Source organism: Zonotrichia leucophrys, chromosome 27, assembly GCF_028769735.1.
Source record: "Zonotrichia leucophrys gambelii isolate GWCS_2022_RI chromosome 27, RI_Zleu_2.0, whole genome shotgun sequence".
In the NCBI taxonomy this organism is placed as follows: Eukaryota; Metazoa; Chordata; class Aves; order Passeriformes; family Passerellidae; genus Zonotrichia; species Zonotrichia leucophrys.
The window spans coordinates 5,148,570-5,174,868 of record NC_088196.1 but is presented as its reverse complement, the minus strand read 5'-3'; the positions used below and the strand labels follow the sequence as shown (position 1 = coordinate 5,174,868).

Genomic DNA, 26,299 nt, shown 5'->3' with positions numbered 1-26,299 from the left:
GAACCTTCCGTCCTGGGGTGGCACTTGGGGACAGGGGGAGCTGCTCTGTGCCCCCAGTCAGGTGACACCGGTCACTCCAGTTTGCACTGGCCCTTGATACCCTTTTATTTCCTGGGGGCTGTGGGGGGGGCGGGGTTCACTCCCTGCCCCCCATTTGGGGGTGCCCGTGTGTGAGGGGGGGTCGGGCTGTGCCCTGTCCCCTCCTGTGCCAGGGGTGCGGGTGGGGAGGGGGCTGGGACCCCTCGGGGTGGTGGCAGGGGGGGTGGCAGGACGGGCTGGGGGTGTCCCAGTGCCCTCTGCATCCCGAAAGGGGCCGGGCCGGTGTCCCTTGGCCGTGCCCCGTGTGTGTCCCCGGGGTGTGCTGTGGGTGGGGATGGGCTGCGGGACCCCTCGGTTTTCAGCTGCGCCGCTGCTCCTGCTCCGCCTTTTTCTTGTGCTTGTCGCGCTGCTTGTCCGCCTTGTCCCGGGCCTTGCGCTCCCGCTCGGCCGCCGCGCTCAGCTCCTTCAGCCGCCGCTTGAGCACCGCGCGGTCCTGCGAGCTGCCCACGCCCAGCGCCTGCGGCACCGCGGGCTGCCACGGGCACCCCGGGACGGAGCCTCCCCAGCAGCGGCTCCTTGGGGTGCCCACAACGCCCGTCCCTCCCTTGGGGTCCCCAGAACCGCCCGTCCCTCCCTTGGGATCGTCCCTTGGGGTACCCGGGCATCCCGACCCATGGAGCGGCCAGCTCGGCCAATGGGGTTTGGGTACCCATGGGAACCCACTTTGGGGTGCCCCGAACCATCCCAGACCTTCCTGCCCCATGGGAACCCACTTTGGGGGTACCCTAAACCCTCCCAGATCTTCCTGCCCCATGGAATTCCCCACTGGGGTACCCAGAACCCTTCCAGCCCTTCCTGCCCCATGGAATTGGGGAACCCCAAACCCTCCCAGCCCTTCCTGCCCCATGGAATTGGGGTACCCCGACCCCTCCCAGCCCTTCCTGCCCCCTGGAAATGGGGAACCCCAAACCCTCCCAGCCCTTCCTGCCCCATGGAATTGGGGAACCCCGAACCCATCCCAGCCCTTCCTGCCCAATGGAAATGGGGAACCCCAAACCCATCCCAGCCCTTCCTGCCCCATGGAAATGGGGAACCCCAAACCCTCCCAGCCCTTCCTGCCCCATGGAATTGGGGTACCCCGAACCCTCCCAGCCCTTCCTGCCCCCTGGAATTGGGGTACCCCGACCCATCCCAGCCCTTCCTGCCCCATGGAATTGGGGTACCCCGACCCATCCCAGCCCTTCCTGCCCCATGGAATTGGGGTACCCCGAATCCTCACAGCCCTTCCTGCCCCCTGGAATTGGGGTACCCCGAACCCATCCCAGCCCTTCCTGCCCCATGGAAATGGGGAACCCCAAACCCTCCCAGCCCTTCCTGCCCCATGGAAATGGGGAACCCCAAACCCTCCCAGCCCTTCCTGCCCCATGGAACTGGGGAACCCCAAACCATCCCAGCCCTTCCTGCCCCATGGAAATGGGGAACCCCAAACCTATCCCAGCCCTTCCTGCCCAATGGAAATGGGGAACCCCAAACCCTCGCAGCCCTTCCTGCCCCACACAATCCCCCCCCCGGAGCACCCTGAGCCTCTCTCCCTGCATCTTTCGGGGTCCCTGGAGCCCCCCCGGCCCCGCACCTTGAGCTTGGCCCCATCGAGCAGCAGCAGGCGGGACCCGTCCACGCCGCGCTCGGCGAATTCCCGCACGTAGCGCTCCAGGCCCAGGCTCTGCAGCCACTGCCCCACCTGGCCGCATGTCCAGCCCGCGGCCGCGCCGGCCGGCTCCTCCAGCAGCTGCGCACGGGGGTCAGCCGGGGGTCCCCGGGGCACCGGGGTGGGCACAGCCCCGGCCCCGCGCCCCCAGCGCCGCTCTCACCTCGTCCGAGGACTGCGACAGCGTGTGGTACGGGTACGAGCACTTGGGGGGGCCCGGCAGGCGCGGGCTGGCGCTGGATGGGGGCGAGTCCTCGCTCAGCTCCGAGTCCTGGGCAGCGGGAGGGACAGGGATGGGACACCAGAGCCACCCCAGTGACCCCCAGTGACACCTGAGCCACCCTGGTGACACCCAGAGCCACCCCACTGCCCCCAGAGTCACCCCAGAGACACCCAGAGCCACCCCAGTGACCCCCAGTGACACCTGAGCCACCCCAGAGACACCCAGAGCCACCCCAGAGCCCCCAGAGCCACCCCAGCAACCTCCAGAGCCACCCCAGTGATGCCCAGTGACACCTGAGCCACCCCAGAGCCCCCCAGTGACACCCAGAGCCACCCCAGAGCCCCCAGTTGGCTGCCAGCCCCTTCAGAGCATTGATTCCTGTAAAGCCACCCTGACCCTAAAGGATTTTATACACCCCCAATTCCTGTCCTGACTCTACAGGGCTCTGACACCCCCACAAAGCCCCCCTGACCCCGTGGGGATTCGAGTCCTCTCCCTGACCCTATGGGGCTTTGTGCCCTGTCCCCAGAGCTGGTGTCACCCCCTCTCTCAGAGCCCATGGGGTCCCCAGGCCCATCCCCATGTCAGGGCTCACCTGTGAGGCGGATTTGGGGGGGCTGAGCCCCTCATGCCGGGGGGAGCCCGCGGGGGATGCGGGGCCGGGCGAGCCCCGGGCACTGTCTGAGAACCAGGAGAAGGGCAGGAACGGGGACCCCGAGGGGCGGCCAGGCCCCTCTGACACATCCCTGGGGACACAGCAGGGTCAGGGGGTGTCCCCAAATGTCCCCAGGCTGTCCCTAGGTGTCCCCCTGTCCCGGGGCAGTCCCTCACCTGCTGCCCATGGACAGGCGGTTGCTGCTCTTCTCCTTGCGGCTCTTCCCAGAGGATGCCCGGCGCAGGGTCACCCTGGGGACAGGGGTGGTGGCCTGAAGGCTGGGGCACCAGGACCCCCTCTGTCTGTCCATCCTTCCATCCATCCATCCATCCATGGAACCATCTATCCATCCATCCATCATCCATGCATCCATCCATGCATCCATCCATCCATCCATCCATCATCCATCCATCCATCCATCCATCCATCCATCCATCCGTCCATCCATTCATCCATGTATCCATCATCGATCCACCCATGTCCCTCCCCGCTGCCCAGGCTGAGCTCTCACCCCAAATCCAAGAATTTCCTCCTCGTTTTCTTATCAAGCCCCACGGTCGGGCTGGCGGGCGAGGGGGGGCTCATGTCCCGGCTGTCATCTGCAGGGGTGGCACCGGGCTGTCACCCTTTGTCCCCCCCAGGTGTCCCCAGGGTCTGGGGGGTCTCACCTTCGCTGTGCTGCCGGGGCCGGGGGTGGCGGCGGGTGAAGCCGGGGGAGCTGTCAGAGCTGGGGCAGGACTGGGGCGCGGGGGGCCCCGAGAGCCCCTCCTGGGACGGGGTGTTGGTGAGGGGCCGGTAGCGGCTGAGGGGGGGCGTGGGGGCCGGGGCGTCCCCCAGGCCCGGCCGTGCCACCCCCGGCTCGAAGGAGAAGCCGTCGGTGCGGGAGAAGGGCGAGGGGGCCGGGGGGCTGCCCTCGCCCTCTGTGCCCTGCGGGGGCACGGGCAGGGGTCAGAGCCCTGCAGCCTCCCGGGTTGTCCCCTTGGCCACCTCCCCTGCCCCCAAACACAGCATCCTCCAACCCATCCTTGGTGTCCATGGTGCCCCCAGGCCTGTCCCTGGGATCCCTGGTGTCCCCAATCCCTGTGACATCTCCAGTCCTTGATGTCCCCCAAGTCCATCCCTGATGTCCCCAGTCCCTGTGCCCCCGAGCCCTGGTGTCCCCAATCCCTGACACTCCCAGCCCCGCTGTCCCTCAAGTCCATCCCTGAGGCCCCCAATCCCTGTGACCCCCTCCAGCCCTTGATGTCCCCTGAGTCCATCCCTGGTGTCCCCAATCCCTGTGACCCCCCAGACCATGTGTCCCCAATCCCTGTGACCCCCCAGCTCCTTGTCCCCTGAGTCCATCCCAGGTGTCCTCAATCCCTGTGAGCCCCCAGCCCTTGATGTCCCCTGAGTCCATCCCTGGTGTCCCCAATCCCTGTGACCCCCCCAGCTCCTTGTCCCCTGAGTCCATCCCAGGTGTCCTCAATCCCTGTGAGCCCCCAGCCCTTGATGTCCCCCAAGTCCATCCCTGAGGTGCCCAATCCCTGTGACCTCCAGCCCCACTGTCCCCTGAGTCCATCCCTGGTGTCCCCAGCCCCTGTGACCCCACATCCCCAGTGTCCCCATGCCCCCCAGCCCCTGTCCCGTCTCACCGCTGCCTCGGGCCCCTCGTCGCCCTCGGTGGAGCTGGCGCTGTCGCGCAGGCGGGAGCGCGAGGGCCGCTGGCGGCGGCCGCGGGCCAGGAGCCGGGCGCGGGCCTTGTGCAGGCTGCTGTCCAAGCGCGGCGTCTCTGGAACCACAGCGGTAAAATCTGCCCGTGACAGAGACACCGGGGCAGAGACAGACGGACACATGGACAGACAGCGGGAGGTGGGAGAGAGCAGGAATGGGGGGGTGAATGGAGGGATAGACATGGATGGATGGACGGATGGATGGATGGATGGATGATGGATGGATGATGGATAGAGGGAAGGATGGATCCATGGATGGATGGATGATGGATAGAAGGAAGGATGGATGGAGGGATGGATGGATGGATGATGGATGGAGGGATGGATGGACGGATGGATAGACAGACAGATGGAAGACGGAGGGAGGGATGAGCAGGGAGAAGGGAACAGGGAAGCGTTGGAGGCAGGTGGACAGACAGGGAAGGCCAGCCCAGCAGAGGGGGGACAGAGGGACAGAGGGACAGGGACAGTGCAGGAGAGCAAAAAGGCAGGTGGGCAGTCCCAGGAAGACAGGAGTGGGCACAAGGAGAGGGGAGCATTGGGGACATGGATGGGGTACCCCGGTGGGGTGGGACAGGGGACAGGGGGACAGAGAGAAGTGTTCAAAGAGATGGCCCAGCACGGGGACAGAGGAGTGGGTGACCCTGAGGACAGATTGTCCCCGTCACCCAGGGGGGACACGCTTTGCCCAGGTGCCACCGGGATCCCCCCAATATCCCCACCCTGCTCTGAGCCCTGCACCCCAACCCCACCCGAGGTCCCTGTGTCCCCAGGTCCCTGTCACCCTCTGCACACCTCTGTGCCCCTGACCCCCATGTCTGTGTGCCCTGGATGTGTCCCCATGTCCCCTTCCCCACGCACACCCCCGTGTCCCCAAGCCCACATTGTCCCCAAACCCTGACATAGGAGGACACTGAGGGTGGGTGGGGACCCACGGGTGGGTCTGCACCCCCAGGGGAGCTCTGCACCCCACGCCCCCCCCGGAACAGGAACTCACCAAAAACCTCATCCGTGTCCTGCAGCTTGGAGACCGACATGGTGGGACAGGGCTGGGGACAGAGGGGACATCAGGGGAGGGACAGGGCTGGGGACAGAGGGACAGACCGGCACGGGGGGACAGAGGGGACATCAGGGGAGGGACCAGCCCCTCTGTGCCTCCCACGGGACGGGAGCTGGGGATCCCCGCTGCAGAGCGGCCGGGAAGGGGTTAAACCCCCCCGCCCCCGGTGCTCGGGGAGTCTCGGGAGGGGCGGGGGCTCCTCGGCATCGGGGGGGGGTGGGCGACCAAACCCGGGAGGGGCCGGTACCGGTGGGTGGGGGAGGCTGGACCGGGAATGGTGTCCCTGGGTGTGGCTGGACCGAGAATGCCGGACCGGGAATGAGTCTGGACCGGGAATATCGAACCGAGGGGATGGGGCTGTCCTGGGGGACGGGAACTACCGGGAACGTAACGGGGATGTACCGGGGCTGGGGTTATAGCGGGGCTGGGGCTGTACCGGGGCTGGGGCTGTACCGTGACTATACCGAGGCTCTACCGGGGCTCTACCGAGTCTATACCGGGGCTGTACCCGGGCTGGGGCTGTACCCTGACTATACCGAGTCTATACCGGGGCTATATCGGGACTGTACCGAGGCTGTACCGGGGCTGGGGCTATACCGGGGCTGTACCGGGGCCGTACCGGGGCCGCTGTCCGGGGTGACGCCCTGCCCGATCCCCCCCACCCCACTCACCCGCGCTCCTCGGGCATCCTGCTCGGCCCCGCTCGCCTCCCGCCGGGCCGGGCTCGGGGCCGGGCTCGGGGCCGGTGGGAGCGGAGGGCGCTGCCGAGCCGCCCCGCCGGGCCGGGGGCCGCGGGGGGGGCACAGGAACCCGGAAACGGAGGGGGCGGCGGGGGCGGGGTCTGCCCCGCCCGGAACGAGCCCGGGGCTGAACGGACACCGGGGATGGGCGTGGGGGGGACACCGGGACCCGAGGGACAGCGAACACACCGGGGATGGGGACAGCGGGACCGCGAACACGAGCCCGGTGCTGAACGGACAGCGCCGGGGGGCACCGAGGGCACGGCCACACCGGGCACCGAGGCACGGACGTGCGACGGTGCTGAAGGGACAGCGACCGGCGGGACACGGGCACGGCCACAGCGCTGCCACCAGCGTCCCCATCGTCCCCAGTGTCCCCGAGTGTCCCCCAGTGCCCACGGGCCCAGGGGCTCCTCCCAGTGCGCCCCCGCACCGTGCCCATCTCTCCCAGTGCCCCCCAGTCCCTCCCAGTCCTTCCCAGTGTCCCCCATCCTGCCAATTCCCCATGCCCCCCACTTCTTCCCACCACCCCAAATCACTCCCAGTCCTTCCCAACCCTCCCAGTCCCTCCCAGTTCCCCCCATCCTTCCCAGTCCCTCAATTCTTCTCACCCTCCCCAGTGCCCCCCACCCCTTCCTACCACCCCAAATAATTCCCCCCCACCCTCCCCGATGCCCCCCAGGCCCATCCGCCGGCAGGAGGAGGCGGGGGGCGAGGCCGAGCCCGTATTTATGGGGCGGGGGTCGCGTTTTTGGGGCGGGGGCGGCGCCGGGCGCGGAGAGCGGGAGCGGTGCTACATAGGTACATTATATATAGTATATACACCCACAGGTACACGTGTGAGATTAAATAACCCCGGCCCCCCCCGGGGCTCGCGCTCCCCGGACCCCCCCCCCCATTAAATAGCCCCCTCCCCCCTCCCCGAAGTGGCTCCAATCCAGTCGGACCCCCCGGCCCCGCCCCCCCCGCCCCCTCCCCACGCGCCCCCCCCGCCTCCCCTTCCCAGTATAACCAGCTCTGGCTCCCAGTTGCCCCCACATCCAGTTACTGTCGGAGACTCGGGGGCGGGGGGGGCAAAATAGAAACGAAAATCAAAGGGCGGGACCCCCCCGGCCGGGCTGGGGGCGGCCGGAGCTTGGGGGGTGTCCTGGCCCCAGAGAAATGCCGTGATTTTGGGGGGGGGGGGGTTATTTACAGGTGAGGGGGGGGAGCATCGCCCCCACCCCAGAGGGGACCCCCCCCCGTGTGTCCCCCCCGCCCGAGGAAGGCGAAAGCCCCGGGCTGAGGGGGGGGGGCGTTGGTGGGGCTGGGGGTGTCCCCATAGAGGGGCGCCAGGCAGCCCCCCATTCCCGGGGGGGGCAGTGGGGCTGGGCCCCCCATCCCCTGGGGGCTTGGCAAAGGCTTGGGGGTCCCCCCTGCCCGGCGATGGTGGCACTGAGGGGTCGGGGGGGACACTCGGGGTCCCCCCCCATGGCGATGGTCCCGGGGTCACCTCGATGTGGGGCTGGGGGTGAGTCCGTGGTGGGGGGGGGGCGGAGCAAAGACCCCCCCGGCCGTGCTCCGGTGAGTCCCAAGAGGAGGAGCTGGGTCTGGGGGGGCTCCCAGCGTCCCCCCCAGCATGGCTCACATTATTTGGGGATTTGGGGGGGGGGGCATTGTCCTGTGTGCCCCCCCCAGGTGTGCCAGCTGTGTCCGGGGGCGGGGGGGTCACGTCGAGGGGAGGGGGAGGCCTGGGGGGGGCCGCGCCCCCCCCGCGGGTCCATCACGTCACCACGAGACTCACACTGGACACAGACACGAACGCGGGGTGTCCCCCCCCCCCTGCGGACCCCCCGTCCGTGCCCCCGAGGGGGGTGGGGGGCACCAGGAGGCCTTGGCGGGGTCTCACCCCCCCCCTCCCCCCGGGGAAGGGCTGGGATGGGGCTGGGGGGCAGGGCCGGGGGTGGGGGGGGGATGTGAGGGGGCCCCCCCAGGATCGCTGCGGTTTTTGAGGGTGGTTTAGGTCGGGTTGGAATTTTTCAAAGTCTGCAGCTTGGCCTCCAGTTCGGAGATCTGAAAAACAGCAAAGGGGACAGGTCTCAGCGGGGGGGGCCGGGGGGGACACACACCGGGCTGGGGGGGACACGGGGACACGCGGGGGGGGGGGGACACAGCCACGGGGACAAGGGGGGCAGGACATAGGGGGTGGCACGGAGGGCACAGAGATGGAAGGTGGGGACAGGGGGGAATGAGGGACACGTGGGGGGCAAACTGGGGACACAGGGGCTGGGGGACACATGGGGGTGACTGGGGGACACACTGGGGACACACGGAAGTGACTGGGGGGCACACAGAGGTGACCGGGGGACACACAGAGGTGACTAGGGGACACACTGGGGACACACTGGTGTGACTGTGGGACACATGGGGGTGACTGAGGGACACATGGGGGGCACAGGGATGGGCTGGGATGGGCAGGGGGCTGCAGGCAGGTGCTGGGTGAGTCTCTGTGGGATGCCAGGGGACATTTTGGGGGGTGATGGAGGTGGCTGAGTGGAGGGCGGGGGGCTCTGCTGGGTGTTGGGGACCTCCCCGCTGTGCCCTGGTGCCCCCCGGCCGGGCAGGGCCGGCCCCTCCCCGGTGACTCCCCCGGCAGGATCCTTTGGGATCCTTTGGGATCCTTTGGGATCCTTTGGGATCCGCTTTGCCCCACAGGACCCGTGGGGGATCCAGCATGACCAGCATGGGATCCCAACGGGAGCGCCGGGCCCCACGCTCGGCACTGGTCACCGGGATCCCACAGATCCCCCACACTCGGTGCCGGTCACCGGGATCTCCTGGATCCCCTGGGCTTGGTTCCGGTCACCGGGATCCTATGGGATCCCCCATGCTCGGTTCTGGTCACCGGGACCCCACAGATCCTCCAGGCTTGGTTCCGGTCACCGGGATCCCTTGGGATCCCCCATGCTCAGTTCTGGTCACCGGGCTCCTTTGGGATCCCCCATGCTCAGCGCTGGTCACTGGGATCTCCCGCGCTTGGTGCCCATCACCGGCACCCTGTGGATCCTCCAGGCTCGGTTCTGGTCACCAGGACCCTGCAGAGCCGGGATCCACTGCTGGGGAGATCCCTCTCGCCCCTCAGGGCACATCAGGCCCCAGAGCTGGAGCCCGGGCAGATCCGCTGCGATCCAGAGCGGGATCCAGGCCAAGGAGGAGGCTCAGGACACCCAAGCAGATCCCAAGCAGATCCCAAGCAGATCCCCAGCAGATCCCGAGCAATCCAGCGGCAGCAGCAGGGTCCGGCGGGAGCAGATCCCCCACGGTCCGGTGTGGGATCCGTGGCTCAGTCCGGAGCTCCGGGGCCGCCCGTTGGGGTCTGGCGACCGATCCCGAGCGGATCCCGGGATCCATCGCTGGCACGGGGCTGGGCAGGGGGTCAGGGACATCCCGCGTCCCGGCGCCCCGTGCCCACCTTCTCCTGCAGCTTCTCCATCTCCTCCTTGTGCGCCAGCTCCGACTCCTCCAGCACCCGCCGCTGCGCCGTCTCCTTCTTCAGGAACTCGATCTCCCTGTGGGGATTGGCACTGTGGGTGCCCATCCCCAGCCAGGGCACATCCCAGGGTTTGGGTGGCAGGGCAGGACCCTGCTGGGCGGGTTGGGGTGCTCGGGGATCCCCCAGAGGATGGGCCATGCCCAGGGATGCTCAGGAAGGAGCTGGTGCCCCATGGATCATGGGATCCTGGGAGGGTTGGGCTTGGAAGGGAGCTCAAAGCTCATCCTCTGTCCCAGGGTACTCCCAAGATGGATCAGTGCCAAGGGGAAGGCCCCTGCCAATGGACAAAGGGTGCCCAGAAGGACTGGGCATCCCAGGGATGTGTCTGAGTCAAGGGGAAGGAGTTGGTTCCCCAGGGTGAGCTCAGGGAAGGTTCAGAAGGAAGGACAGAGCGTGCCAGGGAGGGTTTGGCACCTCAGGGAGGTGTCCCTGCCCAAAGGACGGTCTGTGCCCAGGGACAGGGGGTGCCACAGAGGGGTCAGAGCCCCTCGAGGGCTCCACACCAAGGGCACAGGGACAGGGGCTGCCTGGGGAGGGTCTGGTGTCCACGGGATGGACCCATGGCCAAGGGATGGACCTATGGCCAGGGATGGATCCATGGCCAAGGGATGGATCCAGGATCCACAGCCCAGGGATGGACCCATGGCCAGGGATGGACCCATGGCCAGGGACGGATCCAGGATCCACAGCCCAGGGATGAACCCATGGCCAGGGGATGGCTCAGCCCAGTGTCATGGTCTGTGCCCAGGGACAGGGGTGCCCGGGAGGGATGGGACACCCTGGGGACAGGTCCCTTCCCGAGGGGACGCCAGGAGCTGCCCTCACTTCTGCTGGTACTCCTTGATGAGCCGCTTGGCCTTGCTGTACTTGCGCTCCAGGGTCTGGTACTGGGCCTGGGTCTCCTTGAGGTGCTCGTCCACGGCCTGGCACAGGTTCTGGGCCTCCATCCAGTAACCCTCCAGCTTCTCCATGCGCTCCTTGTTCTCCTCCACGCTCTGCTCCAGCTGGGCCTTCTCGGCCCTCCAGCGTGCCTTCTCCTGCTCCAGGCACTGCAGCTGGGGACAGCGGGGTCACCACGGCGTGTGGCACAGCCAGGGAGCACAGTGGGACATGGCACAGACAGGGATGGGACATGGCACTGCCAGGGGACAAGCAGGACATGGCACAGACAGGGATGGGACATGGCACTGCCAGGGGACACGGTGGGACATGGCACAGCCAGAGGTGGGACGTGGCAAAGTCAGGGATGGGACATGGCACAGCCAAGGGATGGGACGTGGCACAGCCAAGGCATGGGATGTGGAGCAGTGTGGCATGACATGGCACAGCCAGGTGACAGGCAGGAGGTGGCACAGCCAGGTGATGGGCAGGAGATGGCACAGCCAGGGGATGGGACATGGCGCAGTGTGGCATGACATGGCACAGCCAGGTGACAGGCAGGACAATGCACAGCCAGGGGATGGGACATGGCACAGCCAGGAGACAGGGTGGGACATGGCACAGCCAAGGGATGGGACGTGGCACAGCCAAGGGATGGGATGTGGTGCAGTGTGGCATGACATGGCACAGCCAGGTGACAGGCAGGATGTGGCACAGCCAGGGGATGGGACATGGCACAGCCAAGGGATGGGACGTGGCACAGCCAAGGGATGGGATGTGGTGCAGTGTGGCATGACATGGCACAGCCAGGTGACAGGCAGGAGATGGCACAGCCAGGGGATGGGACATGGCACAGCCAGGAGACAGGGTGGGACATGGCACAGCCAGGTGATGGCACACGGCACAGCCATGGGAGCCATGGGGATGGGACATGGCACAGCATGGTAGGACATGGCACAGCCAGGTGACAGGCAGGACATGGCATGGCCCATGCAGGGCAGGTGCAGAAGGACATCCAGGGTGCCAGGGCAGCTGTCAGGGTGTCCCCCCACCCCTGGGCAGCCAGGACCCCTCCTCACCTTCCTCTTGAGCTGCTGGATCTCAGCCTCGGTCACGGCGTGTTTGATCTGGAGCTGTGGGAGAGACAGGGTGGGCACGGGGTGGGCACGGGGTGGGCACAGCCCCCCGGGCGGGCACCCCCTGCCCTCTCCAGCCTCTCCTCACCTCCTTGAACTTGTGCACCAGCTTCTCGGGGTCCATCTCCACGGGGGACAGCGCGTCCTCGTTCTCGGCCAGCTCAAACACCTCGATGGCCATCTCCCCGCTGGGGAACATGGGGCTCATCTCCTCCTCCTCGTCCGTGGCGTACTCCCCGGTCTGTGGGAGGCACAGGGGTGGGGTTGGCACCTCTGGGTGCCCATCGTGCCACCCCCAGCCCTGCAGGGCAGCACTGTGCCCTCCCTCACCTCCTCGTCATCCTCGGTGTACTGCGTGTAGCGCTGCTCCATCATCTCGCGCTGCCACCGCTCCTGCTCCAGCGTCTGCTGGATCAGCTGCGCCACCTCGCTCTGCTCCCCTGGCTTCTCCCGCCCGATCAGGAACCTGGGGGGCACCACGGGTCAGGGGGGACACCCAGGGGGCACCTTTGATGCCCTTTGCAGGGGATACCCCTACAGCTCTCCCAGGAGCAGTGAGTTCAGGGAGTGAGGATGAGTTGGGAGCACTTTGGAGAACACCAAGGTGGCACTCTGGGGGCAGATGGGGACAGGCTGTGGGGACAGGCTGTGGGGCAGGAATCCCCAGGATTCCAGGGGTGGCACAGCCAGGGGACAGCCCTGCAGCTCTCCCAGGAGTGGCAGATTCAGGGGGTGAGGATGAGTCAGGAGCACTTTGGAGAACACCAGGGTGGCACTTTGGGGGCAGATGGGGACAGACTGTGGGGCCAGGCTGTGGGGCAGGGATCCCAGGGGTTCAGCACAGCCTGGGGGGACTCTCAGGGCTGCCCACCCCCCAAATCCCAGCTCATACCTGACCCTGCCCTTGGTGTTCCTGAGCACGGAGGCAGCGAAGCTCTGCGTGACGCCCACCAGGCTGGTGCCATCCACCTCCACGATCAGGTCGTTCACCTGGATCCTGGGGACAAGGACACCCTCACAGCCCCTGCCCAGCCCTGGGGCAGCCCTGGCAGCCCTGCCCCGCTGCCCCCAGCCGTACCTGCCATCCCGGTGTGCTGCTCCTCCTTCCGTCACCGTCTTGACGAAGATTCCCAACTTCTCCAGGCCCATGTCGGCCCCCGCGCCCATCCCGATGATGCTGATGCCGAGCCCCTCCGAGTCTGCGGGCACACAGAGCCGTGTCCTGCCGGGCTGGCACCTCCAGCCTGCCCTGGGCACGGCCCTGGGGGCGGCACCCACCTTTCTCCAGCTCCACGGGGAACAGGTCGAGCCTCTCCACCCTCTTCTCCAGCTCGTACTCGGCCGAGGCCGCCATGGGATCCACGTCCTCATTGCGGCGGTCGTAATCCTCGTTGGAGTAAGTGCTGAACACCTGGGGGCACCAGGGAGGGCTCAGCCAAGGGGGGGAAACCCCACAGGAGCCCCCCAGGATGGAACCGAGCCCTTGGAGAACCCCAAATAGTGATAGGGGGGAGATGGGAAGGACAAAGGGGTGAGTGAGGGTGGCTCGGGGACAGGGGACGGTGCCAGGACACCCCAAAGCCTCCCTGGCCAAGCTGGGATGGGCACCCAGGCTGGAGCCATGCCCTGCTCCCTGGGGGCGGTGGGGAGGGGCTGGCCAGGCCTGGCAGATGTCCCTGGAGGGGCCCCAGCCCCTCGGTGCCGCCAGGGAGGGGATTAGGGATCACACAGCACGGGATAAAGCCTGGCCACAAAGGGAATTAGGGCCCAGTGTCAGGGGACAAAGGCTGGTGACACCCACAGATGGGCAGGAGCCACCGTGTGGCACCCAGGGGTGACAGGGAGGAGCAGGGCAGGGGACAGAATGATGTCCCCCTGTCACAGGAAAACCCTAGGGGGGTCCCATGCTGTGCCCCCCATCCTGTCCCTGGGTCCTGGGGGATTTGGGATTGGGGGGGGTCTGCAGTGGGGAAGGGGCTGCAATGTGCCCCCAGTGCTGGGCTGGGTGGGGGTCCCCAATGTCACCCACCTTCCCCCCCCACCCCCACAGTGGGTTTGGGGGGCTCAGCATCACCCAGGCAGGGGTTTGGGGTGCTCTAAAATCTGGGTGTCCACCCCACTTACCCCTATGGGTTCCTCCCCTCAGGTGAGAGGCTTTGGGGTGAGCAGAGCATCCCAAAACCTCCTCCATCCCAAAAACCCCATCCATGGGGTGAGAAAAGCACCCCAAAACCTCCATCTGAGGGGTGAGCAGAGCACCCCAAAAACCTCATCCATGGGGTGAGCAGAGCACCCCAAAATCCCCATCCATGGGGTGAGCAGAGCATCCCAAAAACCCCATTTATGTGGTGAGCAGAGCATCCCAAAAACCCCATTTATGGGGTGAGCAGAGCATCCCAAAATCCCCATCCCCAGCCAGGGCACCTTCCCAGGGCTGGGCTGGCACATCCCACGGGACCAGGGCCACCCTCCTGCTGCAGCCCCCCGTGTCACGGCCACCGCTGTCCCCAGCCGGGCCATGGCAGTGTCTGTCCCCTGTCCCCGTCCCAGGTGGGGCCACCCACCCGCTCTGACTCAGAGCCAGAATATAGGCCGGCCTCTAAAAATAACCCGGCTCGGGCACAAAGCACCCGCTGCTGCTGCTGCTGCGGCCGGGGGGACCCGGGCGGGAGGGAGGGGACACCCCCAAAGAGCTGCACGGCCCCGTTATCCCCCCCTCTATCCCGGCTGGGGACCCCCAGCCCCGCAGGATCCCCGCAGGGAGGGGGTGATGCCGCCCACCCGGCCACGCTGCCGAGCACTTCCCCTTCCTCCCTTCCTCCCCTTCCTCCTCTGCCTCCCTTCCTGCCTTCCTCCCCTTCCTCCTCTGCCTCCACTTCCCCAAACCGTCCTGGGCACCGAGCACATCCCCTTCCCCCGCCATTGTCACCGTGTCCCCAGGGACCCCCGGGCAGGGAGGAGCCCCCAGGGATGCCCCAGCCCCATTCTGGGGCATTTCGGGCATCCCCACCCAAAATATGGAGAGGTTTGGGCCTGGCCTGGGCACGACACAGGGGTGGCACTGGGTGCTGTGCTGGGTCCCAGTGCCACCTGTCCCTGTCACACCGGGCCTGGGGGGTGCAGGCATGGCCCTTCATTAACCAGCTAATTAACCAGGCCCAGGCCCTGCTTCCCCCAGCGCAGGGACAGGGACAGGGACAGGGACAGGAAGCCCTGTCCCATGGGGGCCACAGGGCATGGAACACAGACCCCCAGCCCCTTTTTCTATCCCTGCTAAAGGGGTGATTGAGTGGGGGTCACACAGCCCAGGCTGGGCTGCCCCATCACCCTGGGGTACCCCTCACCCTGGTGTACCCCTCATCCTGAGGTACCCCTCACCCTGGGGTATCCATCACCCTGGTACCCCTCATCCTGGGATACTCCTCACCCTGGTGTACCCCTCACCTTGGTACCACTCACCCTGGCTGCCCTCCCTCCCTGTTCAGCCACCCCAATGCCCAGGCAGGCTCACCTGGATGGGGGCCGTGCTGAACTGGATCTTGCGGTTGGGCACGGGCTCCTCTTCCTCGGACAGCCCCGGGATCTCCACGCAGCCCGACTCGGGCTCGTACAGCCCTTCGGCCTCGTCCTCCTCCTCCAGCCCGCTGCCCCCCGAGTCCTCCCCGAGCCCGCTGTAGGCACTTATGTCCACCAGGTCGGCCTCGGAGAAGTCCTCCTTCTTGGCCTCCTCGGAGCCATCGCCCTCCTCCGCCCGCTCGCCCTTGACGCCCTCCTCGCCCGCGGTCACCCCCGAGCCCCCGTCCGGCCGTGGGGCTGCTGGGCCTTCATCCCCTTTGGCCGGCTGGGCCGCGGGCACCGCTTCACCCGCCGCTGCCTCCTCCTCCTCCTCCTCGCCCTCTCCGCTCTCCTCCACCTCCACGGGCTTGATCTTGCACACCTCCTGCACCCTTGGCGCGGTCGCCTCCTTCTCCGCCGGCCGCCCGCTCTTCGCCGCTGCCTTCTCCTCCTCGGGCGGCCGGGCGCGGGCTGGGGTGGCATTGCCATCGCCGGTGCCATCGCCCCGCGTGCCGGGCGTGAACACCCTGGGCCGCTTGGCCACCGCCTTGGCGCCCAGCGGCGCGGCCGCCCGGCCCTGCGCCTTGTGCAGGTTGTTCCTCAGGTCGGCCTTCTCGAAGACGGCGCTGAGCTGGCTCACGGTGGGCGACACGGCGTCGGCGTCCAGCTTGTCCAGGGACTCGGTGCTGCCGTTGAACCTCACCACCACGTCCAGCTTGCGGTCCTGGAAGCCGGCGCGCTCCTTGCGCAGCAGCAGCTTGGTGCTGGTGGCCTTCTCCTGCGGGCTCCTCTCGAAGATTTTGCGGGTCTCCTGCAGCTTCGAGAAGGGTTTGTCGGGCTTGGAGTCGAAGCGGCTGACGCGCTCCGAGACGCTGGTGCCCAGCTTGAGGAGGCTGCCCTGGTCCACGCCATCGCCCAGGCTGCCGGCTCGGGGCAGGGAGAGCCGCACCGGCTTCTCCTTGGCCTTGGCCAGGTCGCAGGCGCCCTCGGGGCCGGGCGCCGTCCCCATCTGCAGGAACATGTTCTTGATCCGATGCACGTTGGAGCCATACTTCTTCCCGCGGCTCTTCTTGCCGTCCTCGCCGTCGGCCTCCTTTGTGGGCGCCAGGGCCTGGATGCTGGCCTCGTAGGCGTTCCGGTGCGGGGACGCGCTGCGCAGCCCCCCGGCCCCCGCCGCGCCCCCGGCCGAGGGGGCCCCCCCGGCCCCGCCGGCCTCGGTCCTCAGCATGGTCCCGGCGCCCGCATCGCTCGCCGCCACCGCCGCCGCTGCCCCCGGGCCCCGCGCCCGCTACCGCGCCATGGGCGGGGGGCTGTGCCGGGGGGCTGTGCCGGGGGGCAGCGCTGCCCCGGCCCGGTCAGGCCATGGCCATCCCGCGGGCCCCTCCGCTTCTTCCTGCCTGCCTGCCTTCCTTCCTTCCTCGCCGCTCCTCCTCCTCCTCCTCTTCCCCTTTCTGCGCGCCGGTGATGGAGCCGCCGCCGCCGCCGCCGCCGCGCTCTGCCCGCCCCGCTGCCCGCAGAGCCCTCTGGGTCTGAGCAGCGCTCGCTCTTCCTCTTCCTCAGCCGCGCTTCGGCCTCAGCGCCGCCGCCGCCGCCGCAGCCCGGCCATGGGGACGCTGCGCTGCGCTCCCCGCGCCCGCCCCGGGGTCCCCTCCCTGCGGCGGGGCCCCCCCGGCACGGCGCTGTGCAGCCTGGGGCCCCCCCGCCGCATCTGCCGTGCTGCCACCCCCCGGCTCTGTCCCCGCGTGTCCCCACCCGCGTCTGTCCCCGCGTGTCCCCCTCTGGTTCCGTCCCCGCGTGTCCCCCTCTGGTTCCGTCCCTGTGTCCCCCTCCCCAGCTCTGTCCCCTTGTGTCCCCCCCTCTCCCTCCTCAGTTCTGTCCCCATCTCTCTCCCGCAGCTCTGTCCCCGTGTCCCCTCGGTCTCGTCCCTGCACCCCCCAGATTTGTAGCCACCCCCCGGATCTGTCCCTGTGTCCCCACATCACCCCCCCATCCTGTCCCCTTATCCCCCCCAAATTTGTACCCCCCCCCCCCGTTATCCCCGTGTCCCCCCCCAGTTTGTACCCCCGTCCCCCATCCTGTCCCTGTGTCCCTTCCGGCTCTGTCCCCGTGTCCCCGCTCCCGTCCCTGTGTCCCCTGTCACACCCACTTGTCCCCTGCTCCCCCTCCCCGGGGTCCCCCCACGCCCAAAGCCCCCCCAGTGTCCCCACAGGACCCCGATGTCCCCCCGAACCCCTCCGGGGGTGCAGCGCACCCCCTGGCAGTGGTGGCAGGAGGGGACACTGTGACAAGGGCCCTGACCGGTGGGGACAGTGCTGCCCCCCGTTTCTGCACAGCCGGGGAATATTTTGGGGAGATTATTTACGTTTTTTCTCTTCCCACTGCGTTCCTGAGGGCGAGGGGGCAGACCCCCCCCCAGGTCCCTGTCACTGTCACCCCTCCCTGTCGCAACTCTCGTGTCACCGTCCCCACGCAGCGCACACGCGTGCTCCCGTCTCGCTGGTGGCCATGCCGGGGGGGATCTCAGCTGTCCCCAGGTGTCCCCAAATCGCCACCCCCGAGTGGTGGCACCGGGACCAGCCCGCCCTGGGGACACCTCGGGGGGACACGGGACAGCCCCGGAGCGCCGTGCCTCGGTGACAGAGGTGGCACCGGAGGGGTGTCCCCTGTGGGACCCCCCCGAGGGCCCCCCCGGCCCCGCTGGCTCCGTCAATCAGCGCTGGCCCCGCTCCCGGTGCCGGAACATGGAGGGCCCCGAGCTGCTCCGGCTCTGGGCGCTGGCAGGCGAGTGACAGCCCTGTCACCCCCCGGGGGACACGGCAAGGCCTGGGGGGACCGAGGGGATGGGGGACCCCAAACTGGGGGGGACACGGGGGGTGCAGGGGGAAGGACAGGGGGGACGGGGCTGGGACGTGCCAGAGCTAAAAAAAGCCACCGTGTCCCTGTGCCAGCGGGGTGTGGGACATGGAAGGGACAATGAGTGGCACATCTGTGTGACAGCCAGGGCTGGGGAAAGTGCTGGGCCCATCCCGTCCTTGTCACCATCCTGTTCTTGTCCCCATCCCGCCCTTGTCCCCATCCCATCCTTGTCCCCATCTTGTCCTTGTTCCCTGCTCTGTCCCAGCCCTGACCTCATTCTATCCCTGTCCCCATTGCCCCCAAACATCCTCTTGCTCTGCCCTGGGGACGCCTGGCACTGTGGGGACACCTGGCACTGTGGGGACACCTGGCACTGAGGGGACACATTCCTGCCCCTCTGAGAGCACCGGGGGTCTGTGGGCACTGGGGAAACTGAGGCAGGGAGGGGCCACGCTCCCAGCGCTGGCTCCAGCCCCGTGTGTGGCCGCAGCCCTGGCCCTGGGGGTGTCCCTGGCCACTGTCCCCGACCACCACGTCCTCCCCGAGCTCCGCCTCCCCGCCGAGACCGGAGCCATCTTCGTGCACGAGCTGGAGCGGGAGCCCTTCCTGGAGGCCTTCAGTGGCAGCGAGGATGACGATGGTGAGGGCCAGGCCGGGGGGCTGGGCATGGTAAAGGGGGGCACTGGCAGTGCCCATACCCATCCCTGTGTCCCCACAGCCCCGGTGACGTTCCGTGCCCACCTGTGGGGACACCCGGACCTGCCGCGGTGGCTGCGCCTGGCCCAGCGGGGCCCCGGGCAGCCCGGCTTCCTGTACGGCTGCCCGGGGGCACCGGAGCTGGGCACTCACAGCATCCAGGTACGGGCTGGGCACACACAGCATCCAGGTACGGGCTGGGCACACACAGCATCCAGGTATGGGCACACACAGTGCCCAGGTACGGGCACACAGAGCATCCAGGTACGGGCTGGGCACACACAGCATCCAGGTATGGGCACACACAGTGCCCAGGTATGAGCTGGGCACACACAGCATCCAGGTACGGGCACACACAGCATCCAGGTACGGGCTGGGCACACACAGCATCCAGGTACGGGCTGGGCACTTACAGCATCCAAGTATGGGCACACACAGTGCCCAGGTATGAGCTGGACACACACAGCATCCAGGTACGGGCACAAAGAGCATCCAGGTACGGACTGGGCACAAACAGCGTCCAGGTATGAGCACACACAGCATCCAGGTATGGGCTGGGCACACACAGCATCCAGGTACGGGCTGGGCACACACAGCCTCCAGATATGGGCACACACAGCATCCAGGTACGGGCTGGGCACACACAGCCTCCAGATATGGGCACACAGAGCATCCAGGTGTGAGCTGGGCACACACGGCATCCAGGTATGGGCACACACAGTGCCCAGGTGTGAGCTGGGTACACACAGCATCCAGGTATGAACTGGGCACACACAGCATCCAGGTACAGCCCCACAGCGTCCAGGTATGGCCCCACAATATCCAGGTATGAGCTGGGCACTCACAGTGTCCAGGTGTGGCCCCGTGGGTCCTGGGCTGAGCCAGGGGCTTGGCTGGCCCACCCCAGGTGTCCCCTGTGTCCCCGCAGGTGCTGGCCTACAACCGCCACACCTTCGCCACCGCATCCCAGCGCCTCGTCATCGCTGTCACCCCTGCCCCAGGTACGGCCTGAGCGCCCCAAATCCCCCGGGTTGGCCCCGTGGTGACCATGGGCTGTCCCCACGGGTGTCACCCCACAGGTGCCACCTCACGGGCTGTCCCCACGGGTGTCACCGTCCCCGCAGGTGGGCAGGCGCCGTTCCAGGCCGAGTTCCTGGTGGGGAACAGGGATGTGGAGGAGCTGCTGCCCGAGGCGGCGCGGGAGCTGTTCCTGCAGGCCTCGGCCGGGCTCTGGGAGCGCGGGGACCTGCACGTGGTCAACGTCACCTCCGCCCTGGACCGTGGTGGCCGCGTCCCGCTGCCCATCGAGGGCCGCAAGGAGGGGTACGGGCTGGGCCGGGGGTCATGGGGATGGACTCAGTGCCCATGAGGGGGTTTGGGGTCACCTCTGGGCCACAAGGAGGGGTACGGGCAGGGACGGGGGTCATGGGGATGGACTCGGTGTCCCTGAGGGTGTTTGGGGTCACCTCCCACCTGTGGTGTGGGGTCTTCTCACCATGGTGGGTTTGGGGTCACCTGCAATGCAGGGTGTACGTCCAGGTGAGCTGTGAGCTCCCACAGCCCCTTCTTGCCATGGGGGGATTTTGGGGTCACCTCCCACCAGTGGTGTGGGGCCTTCTCACCATGGTGGGTTTGGGGTCACCTGCCATGCAAGGTGTACGTCCAGGTGGGCTCCCACAGCCCCTCCTGACCATGGCTGGTTTTGGGGTGCCCTCCTGTGCAGGGTGTACGTCCAGGTGGGCTCCCACAGCCCCTTCTCGCCGTGCCTGGCCTCGGCCGTGTCCCCGCAGAGCCGTGCCCGCTGTCACCGCGGCCAGCGTCCCCTGGCCTCCTGCTACGACACCTTCGCCCCCCACTTCTCCATCCGCTGGTGCAATCTCACCCTGGTGAGACCCCCCTGTGTCCCCCAACGTCCCCCTGTGTCCCCTGTGTCTCCTGGTGTCACCTGTGTTCCCCCAAGTCCCCCGTGTCCCCCATGTCCTTTCGTGTTCCCCCATGTGTCCCCCCATGTCCCCCGTGTTCCCCAGTATCCCCTGTGCTCCCCCAAGTCCCTTTGTGTCCCCCTCTGTCCCCCATGTCCCCCATATCCCCCCAAGTCCCCCCATGTCCCCCATGTCCCCTGGTGTCCCCCTGTGTCCCCTGGTGTCCCCCTCTGTCCCTCCATGTTCTCCCTTGTTTCCCTGTGTCCCCCCATGCCCCCTCATATTCCTCCATGTCCCCCTGTGTCCCCTGTGTCCCCTGGTGTCCTCTGTGTCCCCATGAGTCCCTCCATGTCCCCCCTTGCTCCCCATGTCCCACCATGTCCCCTGTGTCCCCCTGTTTCCCCACCACATCCCTCATGTCCCCTGGTGTCCCTGTGTCCCCCCATGTTCCCCCTTGTTTCCCCATGTCCCCATTCCCCCATGTCCCCCATGTCCCCCCATGTCCCTCCATGTCCCCCCATGTCCCCCATGCCTCTCCATGTCCCCCATGTCCCCCCATGTCCCCTGGTGTCCCTCCGTGTCCCCTGGTGTCCCCCATGTCCCCCATGTCCCCTGTGTCCCCCCGTTTTCCCCCCACGTCCTCCGTGTCCCCCATGTCCTCCATGTCCCCCTGTGTCCCCTGTGTCCCTGGTGTCCTCTGTGTCCCCATGAGTCCCTCCATGTCCCCCCTTGCTCCCCATGTCCCTCATGTCCCCTGTTCCCCCGTTTCCCCACCACGTCCCTCATGTCCCCTGGTGTCCCTGTGTCCCCCCATGTTCTCCCTTGTTTCCCCTCCATGTCCCCCATGTTGTCCCATGTCACCTTGTGTCCCCCATGTCCCCCTGTGTTCCTCCATGTCCCTGCATGTCCCCCATGTCCCTGCAAGTCCCCATGTCCCCCATGTCCTCCATGTCCCCCTGTGTCCCCTGTGTCCCCTGGTGTCCTCTGTGTCCCCATGAGTCCCTCCATGTCCCCCCTTGCTCCCCATGTCCCCCCATGTCCCCTGTGTCCCCCCGTTTCCCCCCCACGTCCCTCATGTCCCCTGGTGTCCCTGTGTCCCCCCATGTTCCCCCTTGTTTCCCATGTTCCTCCAGGTCCCCCACGTTCTCCCATGTCACCTTGTGTCTCCCATGTCCCCTGTGTTCCTCCATGTCCCTCCATGTCCCCCATGTCCCCCCATGTCCCCCCATGCCTCTCCATTTCCCCCATGTCCCCCCACGTCCCTCATGTCCCCTGGTGTCCCTGTGTCCCCCCATGTTCCCCCTTGTTTCCCCGTGTTCCTCCATGTCCCCCATGTTGTCCCATGTCACCTTGTGTCTCCCATGTCCCCCTGTGTTCCTCCATGTCCCTCCATGTCCCCCATGTCCCTCCATGTCCCCCATGTCCCCATGTCCCCCATGTCCCCCATGTCCCCCATTTCCCCCATGTCCCTCCATGTCCTCCCATTTCCCCCATGTCCCCCATGTCCCCAGCCCCCCCTGACCCCCATTCTCCCCCAGCTGCAGGTGTCTCCCACCCCCACCCCGCCGGGGCCGCTCTGGGGGCCGGGGGTGCTGGAGGGGGGGGCCCCCTTTGAGCCCCCCAGCGATGCCCCCCCCCGGGAGCTGCTGTCCCCGTTCCTGGTGACAATGCTGGTGCCGCTGGCCGTGGCCGCGCTGCTGTCGCTGCTCCTGGGCCACCTCATGTGCTGCCGCCGGGAGGGAGTGTGAGTCGGGGGTCCCCCCACCCCCCCGGGTGTCCCCTCCCCAGCCCCCGTGACCCCCGGGATGAGCCGGGGGTGGGGAGAGCCCTTCTCGCCATAATTATTGGGGTTTTCCCCTTTTTCTTGTGTTTTGTAGGGAAAAACGGGACTTGCAGACGTCTGAGTGAGTGCTGGTTGAGCTGTGGGGGTGCTGGGGGATGCTTTGGGGGGCTGCTTTGGGGGGCTGTTTTGGGAGGTTTCTTATGGCCGAGTGTGGGGACAGAGCTGGGGAGGAAAAGGGGGGACAATCAACTCTTTTGGGGGTGCCATGGAGCCTAAAGGTCCCCCCACCCCCCCTACAGCCCCCTCCTGCCCTCCCCACCCCTCGGGCCACCCCAAAACCCCTCTGAGACACGGGATGGGGCACAAGGAGCTTCACTTCTGTGACGGCCTCTGAGAGACCCTAGGCAGGGAGGAGACCCCAAAGATGAGGGGCAGACCCCAGAAATGACACACAGACCCCAAAGATGAGGGGCAGACCCCAGAAAGGACACCCAGACCCCAATGATGGGGTTCAGGGCTCACTTTTGGGGGGCAGACACCAATAATTGCATTCAGACCCACTGAAGGGTGAGCAGACCCCAGTGACGAGGAGCAGACCCCCGTGGCAGGGAGCACACCCTCATTTTTGGGGTGAAGACCCCAATAAAGTCATTCAGACCCACTGAAGGGTGAGCAGACCCCACTGACGGGGTGCACACCCTCATTTTTGGGGTGAAGACTCCAATTTTGGGGCGCACACCCAAACACCGACCATGGCTCACCCCATGACGGATCAGACACCCCAAAAATGTGTTCCCAAGGGGGGTTTGCTGGCAGCCCCAGCTCCATGCCACGCTGTCCCCGCAGCCTCCAGCTGTTCCATCACAGCTCCATCGCGGGGGACACGCGGGAGCTGCGGCTCATGGCCGGCAGGCGGGACGTGCCCCGGGACGTGGCCCGGCCGCTCTCCACGCTGCCCATGTTCAACATCCGCACGGGACAGCGCACCGACCCCATGGGCAGCGCCCGAGCCCCGCTGCTGCCGCCCTGAGGGGACCCCGAGCCGGGGACAGCGAGCTGGGGACACCGACAGAGATGGGGACAGCGACCGGGCTGGGGACAGCGTGTCCGGGGGGGTTTATGGGGGTAAAACCCCGGTAAGGGTGAGAAGGAGTTGTGGATCCGGAGGGTTTGGGGTGTCCCCGCTTTTTTTGGGGTGAATTTTGAGGCATAAATTGAGTTTCAGCGAAGAAATGAGGCTGTTTTCCTTTATTGACGGGGTAGGTTTGGGGGTGCTCAGCCACCAAAACTCGTAACCCCTCCCAAAAGGGCTGGGGTGATTCCGAGTGATCCCCCGGCCCCAGAGGGACACAGGGGAGAGGGATGGGAAAGGGTTGGAAAAGGGGGGGACAATGGGGGGATTGGGATAAAAGGGGGGACAGGGGAGCGGGATGGGGATTGGGATAAAGGGGGGACAGGGATGGGGCCGGGGATTGGGATAAAAGGCAGGATGGGGACGAGGGATGGAAAGATGGGGCGGTGGCTGGGATATTGGGACAGATCTGGAGGTAGGGGACAGGGATGGGCTGGATTGGATAAGTGGGGACAGAGGCCGATGGAACACCCTCCCAGAGCCCCGCCATGGCCCCCCCAGACCCTCCCCAGCTCACCTGGGTCTCCGTGCCCGCCTGGATCGCCCCGCAGCCCCCGAAGGCTCCGCTCGCTCCGCTCGGAGCCCGCCGGAGCCCTCCCCGCCGCCGGGGGTGCCCCCGGCCCAGCCCCGCGGAAGAAAGAGGCTCTTTGAGAGCCCCCCCGGCCGGGGCGGCGCCAGGTGGGGGAGAGGAACGCGCGGGGGCCCCGCGGAACAAGGGGAGCCATTGATGGAGAGGGACAGGGCCGGCACTGCGGCCCCGGGGGTCCCTGCGAGCCCCCCGCCATGGGGAGGGGGCACAGACCGGGCACTGAGGGGCAGGGATGGGGGGCAATGAGGGGCAGGATGGGGGGCAATGAGGGGCAGGGATGGGGGCAATGAGGGGCAGAGTTGGGGGGCAATGAGGGCAGGATGGGGGCAATGAGGGAAGGATGGGGGGCAATGAGGGCAGGGATGGGGGCAGTGATGGGCAGGGATGGGGGCAATGAGGGAAAGGATGGGGGCAATGAGGGGCAGAGCTGGGGGGCAATGAGGGCAGGGATGGGGGCACTGAGGGGCAGGGATGGGGGCAATGAGGGGCAAGATGGGGGATTGAGGGGCAGAGATGGGGGCATGATGGCAGGATGGGGGGCAATGAGGGGCAGGGATGGGGGGCAATGAGGGGCAGGAGTGGGGGGCAATGAGGGGCAGGGATGGGGGGCAATGAGGGGCAGGGATGGGGGGCTCAATGGGGGCACCCACCGGCAATTGGGGGCGTCTTTTTTGCCACCTAGCTTTGGGGGGCTGATGGCCCCCAAGAGACATGGGGGCAGACGCCCAATAGGGTGCCTGCATAGGCGGATGGGGGGCAATGAGGGCAGGGATGGGGGGCAGTGATGGGCAGGGATGGGGGGGAAATGAGGGGCAGGGAAGGGGGGCAGTGAGGGGCAGGGAATGGGGGGCAATGAGGGCAGGGATGGGGGGCAGTGATGGGCAGGGATGGGGGGGAAATGAGGGGCAGGGATGGGGGGCAGTGAGGGGCAGGGATGGGGGGCAGTGAGGGGCAGGATGGGGGCGATGAGGGACAGGAGTGGGGGCAATGAGGGGCAGGGATGGGGGGCAATGAGGGGCAGGATGGGGGGCAATGAGGGGCAGGGATGGGGGGCAATGAGGGGCAGGATGGGGGGCAATGAGGGAAAGGAATGGGGGCAATGAGAGGCAGGGATGGGGGCAATGAGGGGCAGGATGGGGGGCAATGAGGGGCAGGATGGGGGGCTCATATAGGGGCACCCCCACACCGCGCCAGCCCCTCACCCCTCTGCCCCAATTTTGGGGGCGTCTCTTTTTGCCCACCCCCCTCCCCAGCTCTCCCTTTCGGGGGTCGCTCTGATCTGAGCCCCCTCAATGTCCCAGCCCTTCATCCCCTCCCCATTTGGGGACACAGACCCCTCCCCAATGAGGGTCCCTGCCCCCCCCTAGCCCATCCCAACCCCCTCCCCTTCCTTCCTCCCCCCCCTCATCCCGGGTTGGGGGGGCTGGGACAGGAGGAGGAGGAGGAGGAAGAGGAGGAGGAGGACGGGCAAGGAGCGGAGCGCAGAACTCGCCGGGAGCAGAGCGGGATCGGACGGGACGAGAGCGGGATCGGGGAGGAGGAATTCCCAACATCGCCCATCAGGACACCCCACCCCGAGCCCCCCGAGAGCAGCAGAGAGCAGCCCGAGGTTGGTTGGATCATTTCACATGCCTTTATTTCAGCAGTCAGAGAAAGAAAAAAAAAAAAAATAATAATATCCATTTTCGAAAAAAAAAAAAAAAAAAGAAAATGAAGAAAACCCCCAAACCGCTTTAAAATTATTAATTACTTAATTAATTAATTATTATTATTATACATTATACAAAGTAGGTACAAAACCCGGGGAAATGCCAGAGCTGGGCCCGGCAAAGGGAGTGGGTTCGTGGCCCTCCGTGCCCGGGGAGGATGCAGGGATGGATGGATGGAAGGATGGATGGATGATGGAGGGATGGATGAATGGATGGAAAAAAGCTGCTGGAAGATGAGAGCAGAGCTGAAGTTCCACCTGCTCGACCTGGAAAATCGATTTATTCCTTTTCCCCTCGGAATTCGGTGCCTCTTGCTTTGCGGGATTTGCTGGTGGGGCGTTGGAGGTGGGGGTAAAGGGGGGGAATAGCACCT

The 26,299-nt window shown here is 66.9% G+C and overlaps 3 protein-coding genes across 4 annotated transcripts; 1 reads left to right on the top strand and 2 right to left on the bottom strand.

The window, feature by feature from the left end:
- Nucleotides 1–86: 86 nt before the first annotated feature.
- Nucleotides 87–6,210, bottom strand: SAMD14 (sterile alpha motif domain containing 14). Of its 2 annotated transcripts, none has more exons than XM_064733456.1 (10): nt 6,069–6,210; nt 5,335–5,386; nt 4,260–4,417; nt 3,294–3,552; nt 3,137–3,224; nt 2,802–2,876; nt 2,566–2,716; nt 1,911–2,018; nt 1,673–1,828; nt 87–556 (listed from the first exon to the last, which is right to left on the bottom strand). In XM_064733456.1, the coding sequence occupies exons 2-10, from the start codon at nt 5,372–5,374 to the stop codon at nt 398–400; spliced, it is 1,194 nt and encodes a 397-aa protein (XP_064589526.1). In that variant the 5' UTR covers nt 5,375–5,386; nt 6,069–6,210; the 3' UTR covers nt 87–397. The 2 variants fall into 2 exon arrangements, with proteins under 2 accessions (XP_064589526.1, XP_064589527.1); XM_064733457.1 differs by having other exon boundaries at nt 4,260–4,396.
- A 929-nt stretch (nt 6,211–7,139) lies between these two features.
- Nucleotides 7,140–16,855, bottom strand: PPP1R9B (protein phosphatase 1 regulatory subunit 9B). The gene is made up of 10 exons (XM_064733455.1): nt 15,196–16,855; nt 12,963–13,095; nt 12,763–12,883; nt 12,577–12,681; nt 12,015–12,150; nt 11,773–11,925; nt 11,628–11,681; nt 10,495–10,724; nt 9,589–9,685; nt 7,140–8,189 (listed from the first exon to the last, which is right to left on the bottom strand). The coding sequence occupies exons 1-10, from the start codon at nt 16,465–16,467 to the stop codon at nt 8,136–8,138; spliced, it is 2,355 nt and encodes a 784-aa protein (XP_064589525.1). The 5' UTR covers nt 16,468–16,855; the 3' UTR covers nt 7,140–8,135.
- A 602-nt stretch (nt 16,856–17,457) lies between these two features.
- On the top strand, nt 17,458–23,714 carry SGCA (sarcoglycan alpha). The gene is made up of 9 exons (XM_064733653.1): nt 17,458–18,020; nt 18,586–18,735; nt 18,814–18,953; nt 19,720–19,792; nt 19,916–20,114; nt 20,515–20,677; nt 22,252–22,457; nt 22,591–22,617; nt 23,343–23,714. Exons 1-9 carry the CDS (start codon nt 17,981–17,983, stop codon nt 23,524–23,526), a joined length of 1,182 nt encoding a protein of 393 aa, XP_064589723.1. The 5' UTR covers nt 17,458–17,980; the 3' UTR covers nt 23,527–23,714.
- The last annotated feature ends 2,585 nt before the right edge of the window (nt 23,715–26,299 follow it).

Coding starts and splice junctions, on each gene's coding strand:
- PPP1R9B (XM_064733455.1), bottom strand. CDS start 16,467: ATGCTGAGGACCGAGGCCGGCGGGGCCGGGGGGGCCCCCTCGGCCGGG. Junction 13,096..15,195: donor TCAGCACGGCCCCCATCCAG/GTGAGCCTGCCT, acceptor TGGTGCCCCCAG/GTGTTCAGCACTTACTCCAA. Junction 11,926..12,014: donor ACACCGAGGATGACGAGGAG/GTGAGGGAGGGC, acceptor TGCCTCCCACAG/ACCGGGGAGTACGCCACGGA.
- SAMD14 (XM_064733456.1), bottom strand. CDS start 5,374: ATGTCGGTCTCCAAGCTGCAGGACACGGATGAGGTTTTTG. Junction 3,225..3,293: donor GCCCCGGCAGCACAGCGAAG/GTGAGACCCCCC, acceptor CCACCCCTGCAG/ATGACAGCCGGGACATGAGC. Junction 2,019..2,565: donor CCCCCAAATCCGCCTCACAG/GTGAGCCCTGAC, acceptor CCCGCTGCCCAG/GACTCGGAGCTGAGCGAGGA.
- SGCA (XM_064733653.1), top strand. CDS start 17,981: ATGGAGGGCCCCGAGCTGCTCCGGCTCTGGGCGCTGGCAG. Junction 18,954..19,719: donor TGGGCACTCACAGCATCCAG/GTACGGGCTGGG, acceptor GTGTCCCCGCAG/GTGCTGGCCTACAACCGCCA. Junction 22,618..23,342: donor CGGGACTTGCAGACGTCTGA/GTGAGTGCTGGT, acceptor CTGTCCCCGCAG/CCTCCAGCTGTTCCATCACA.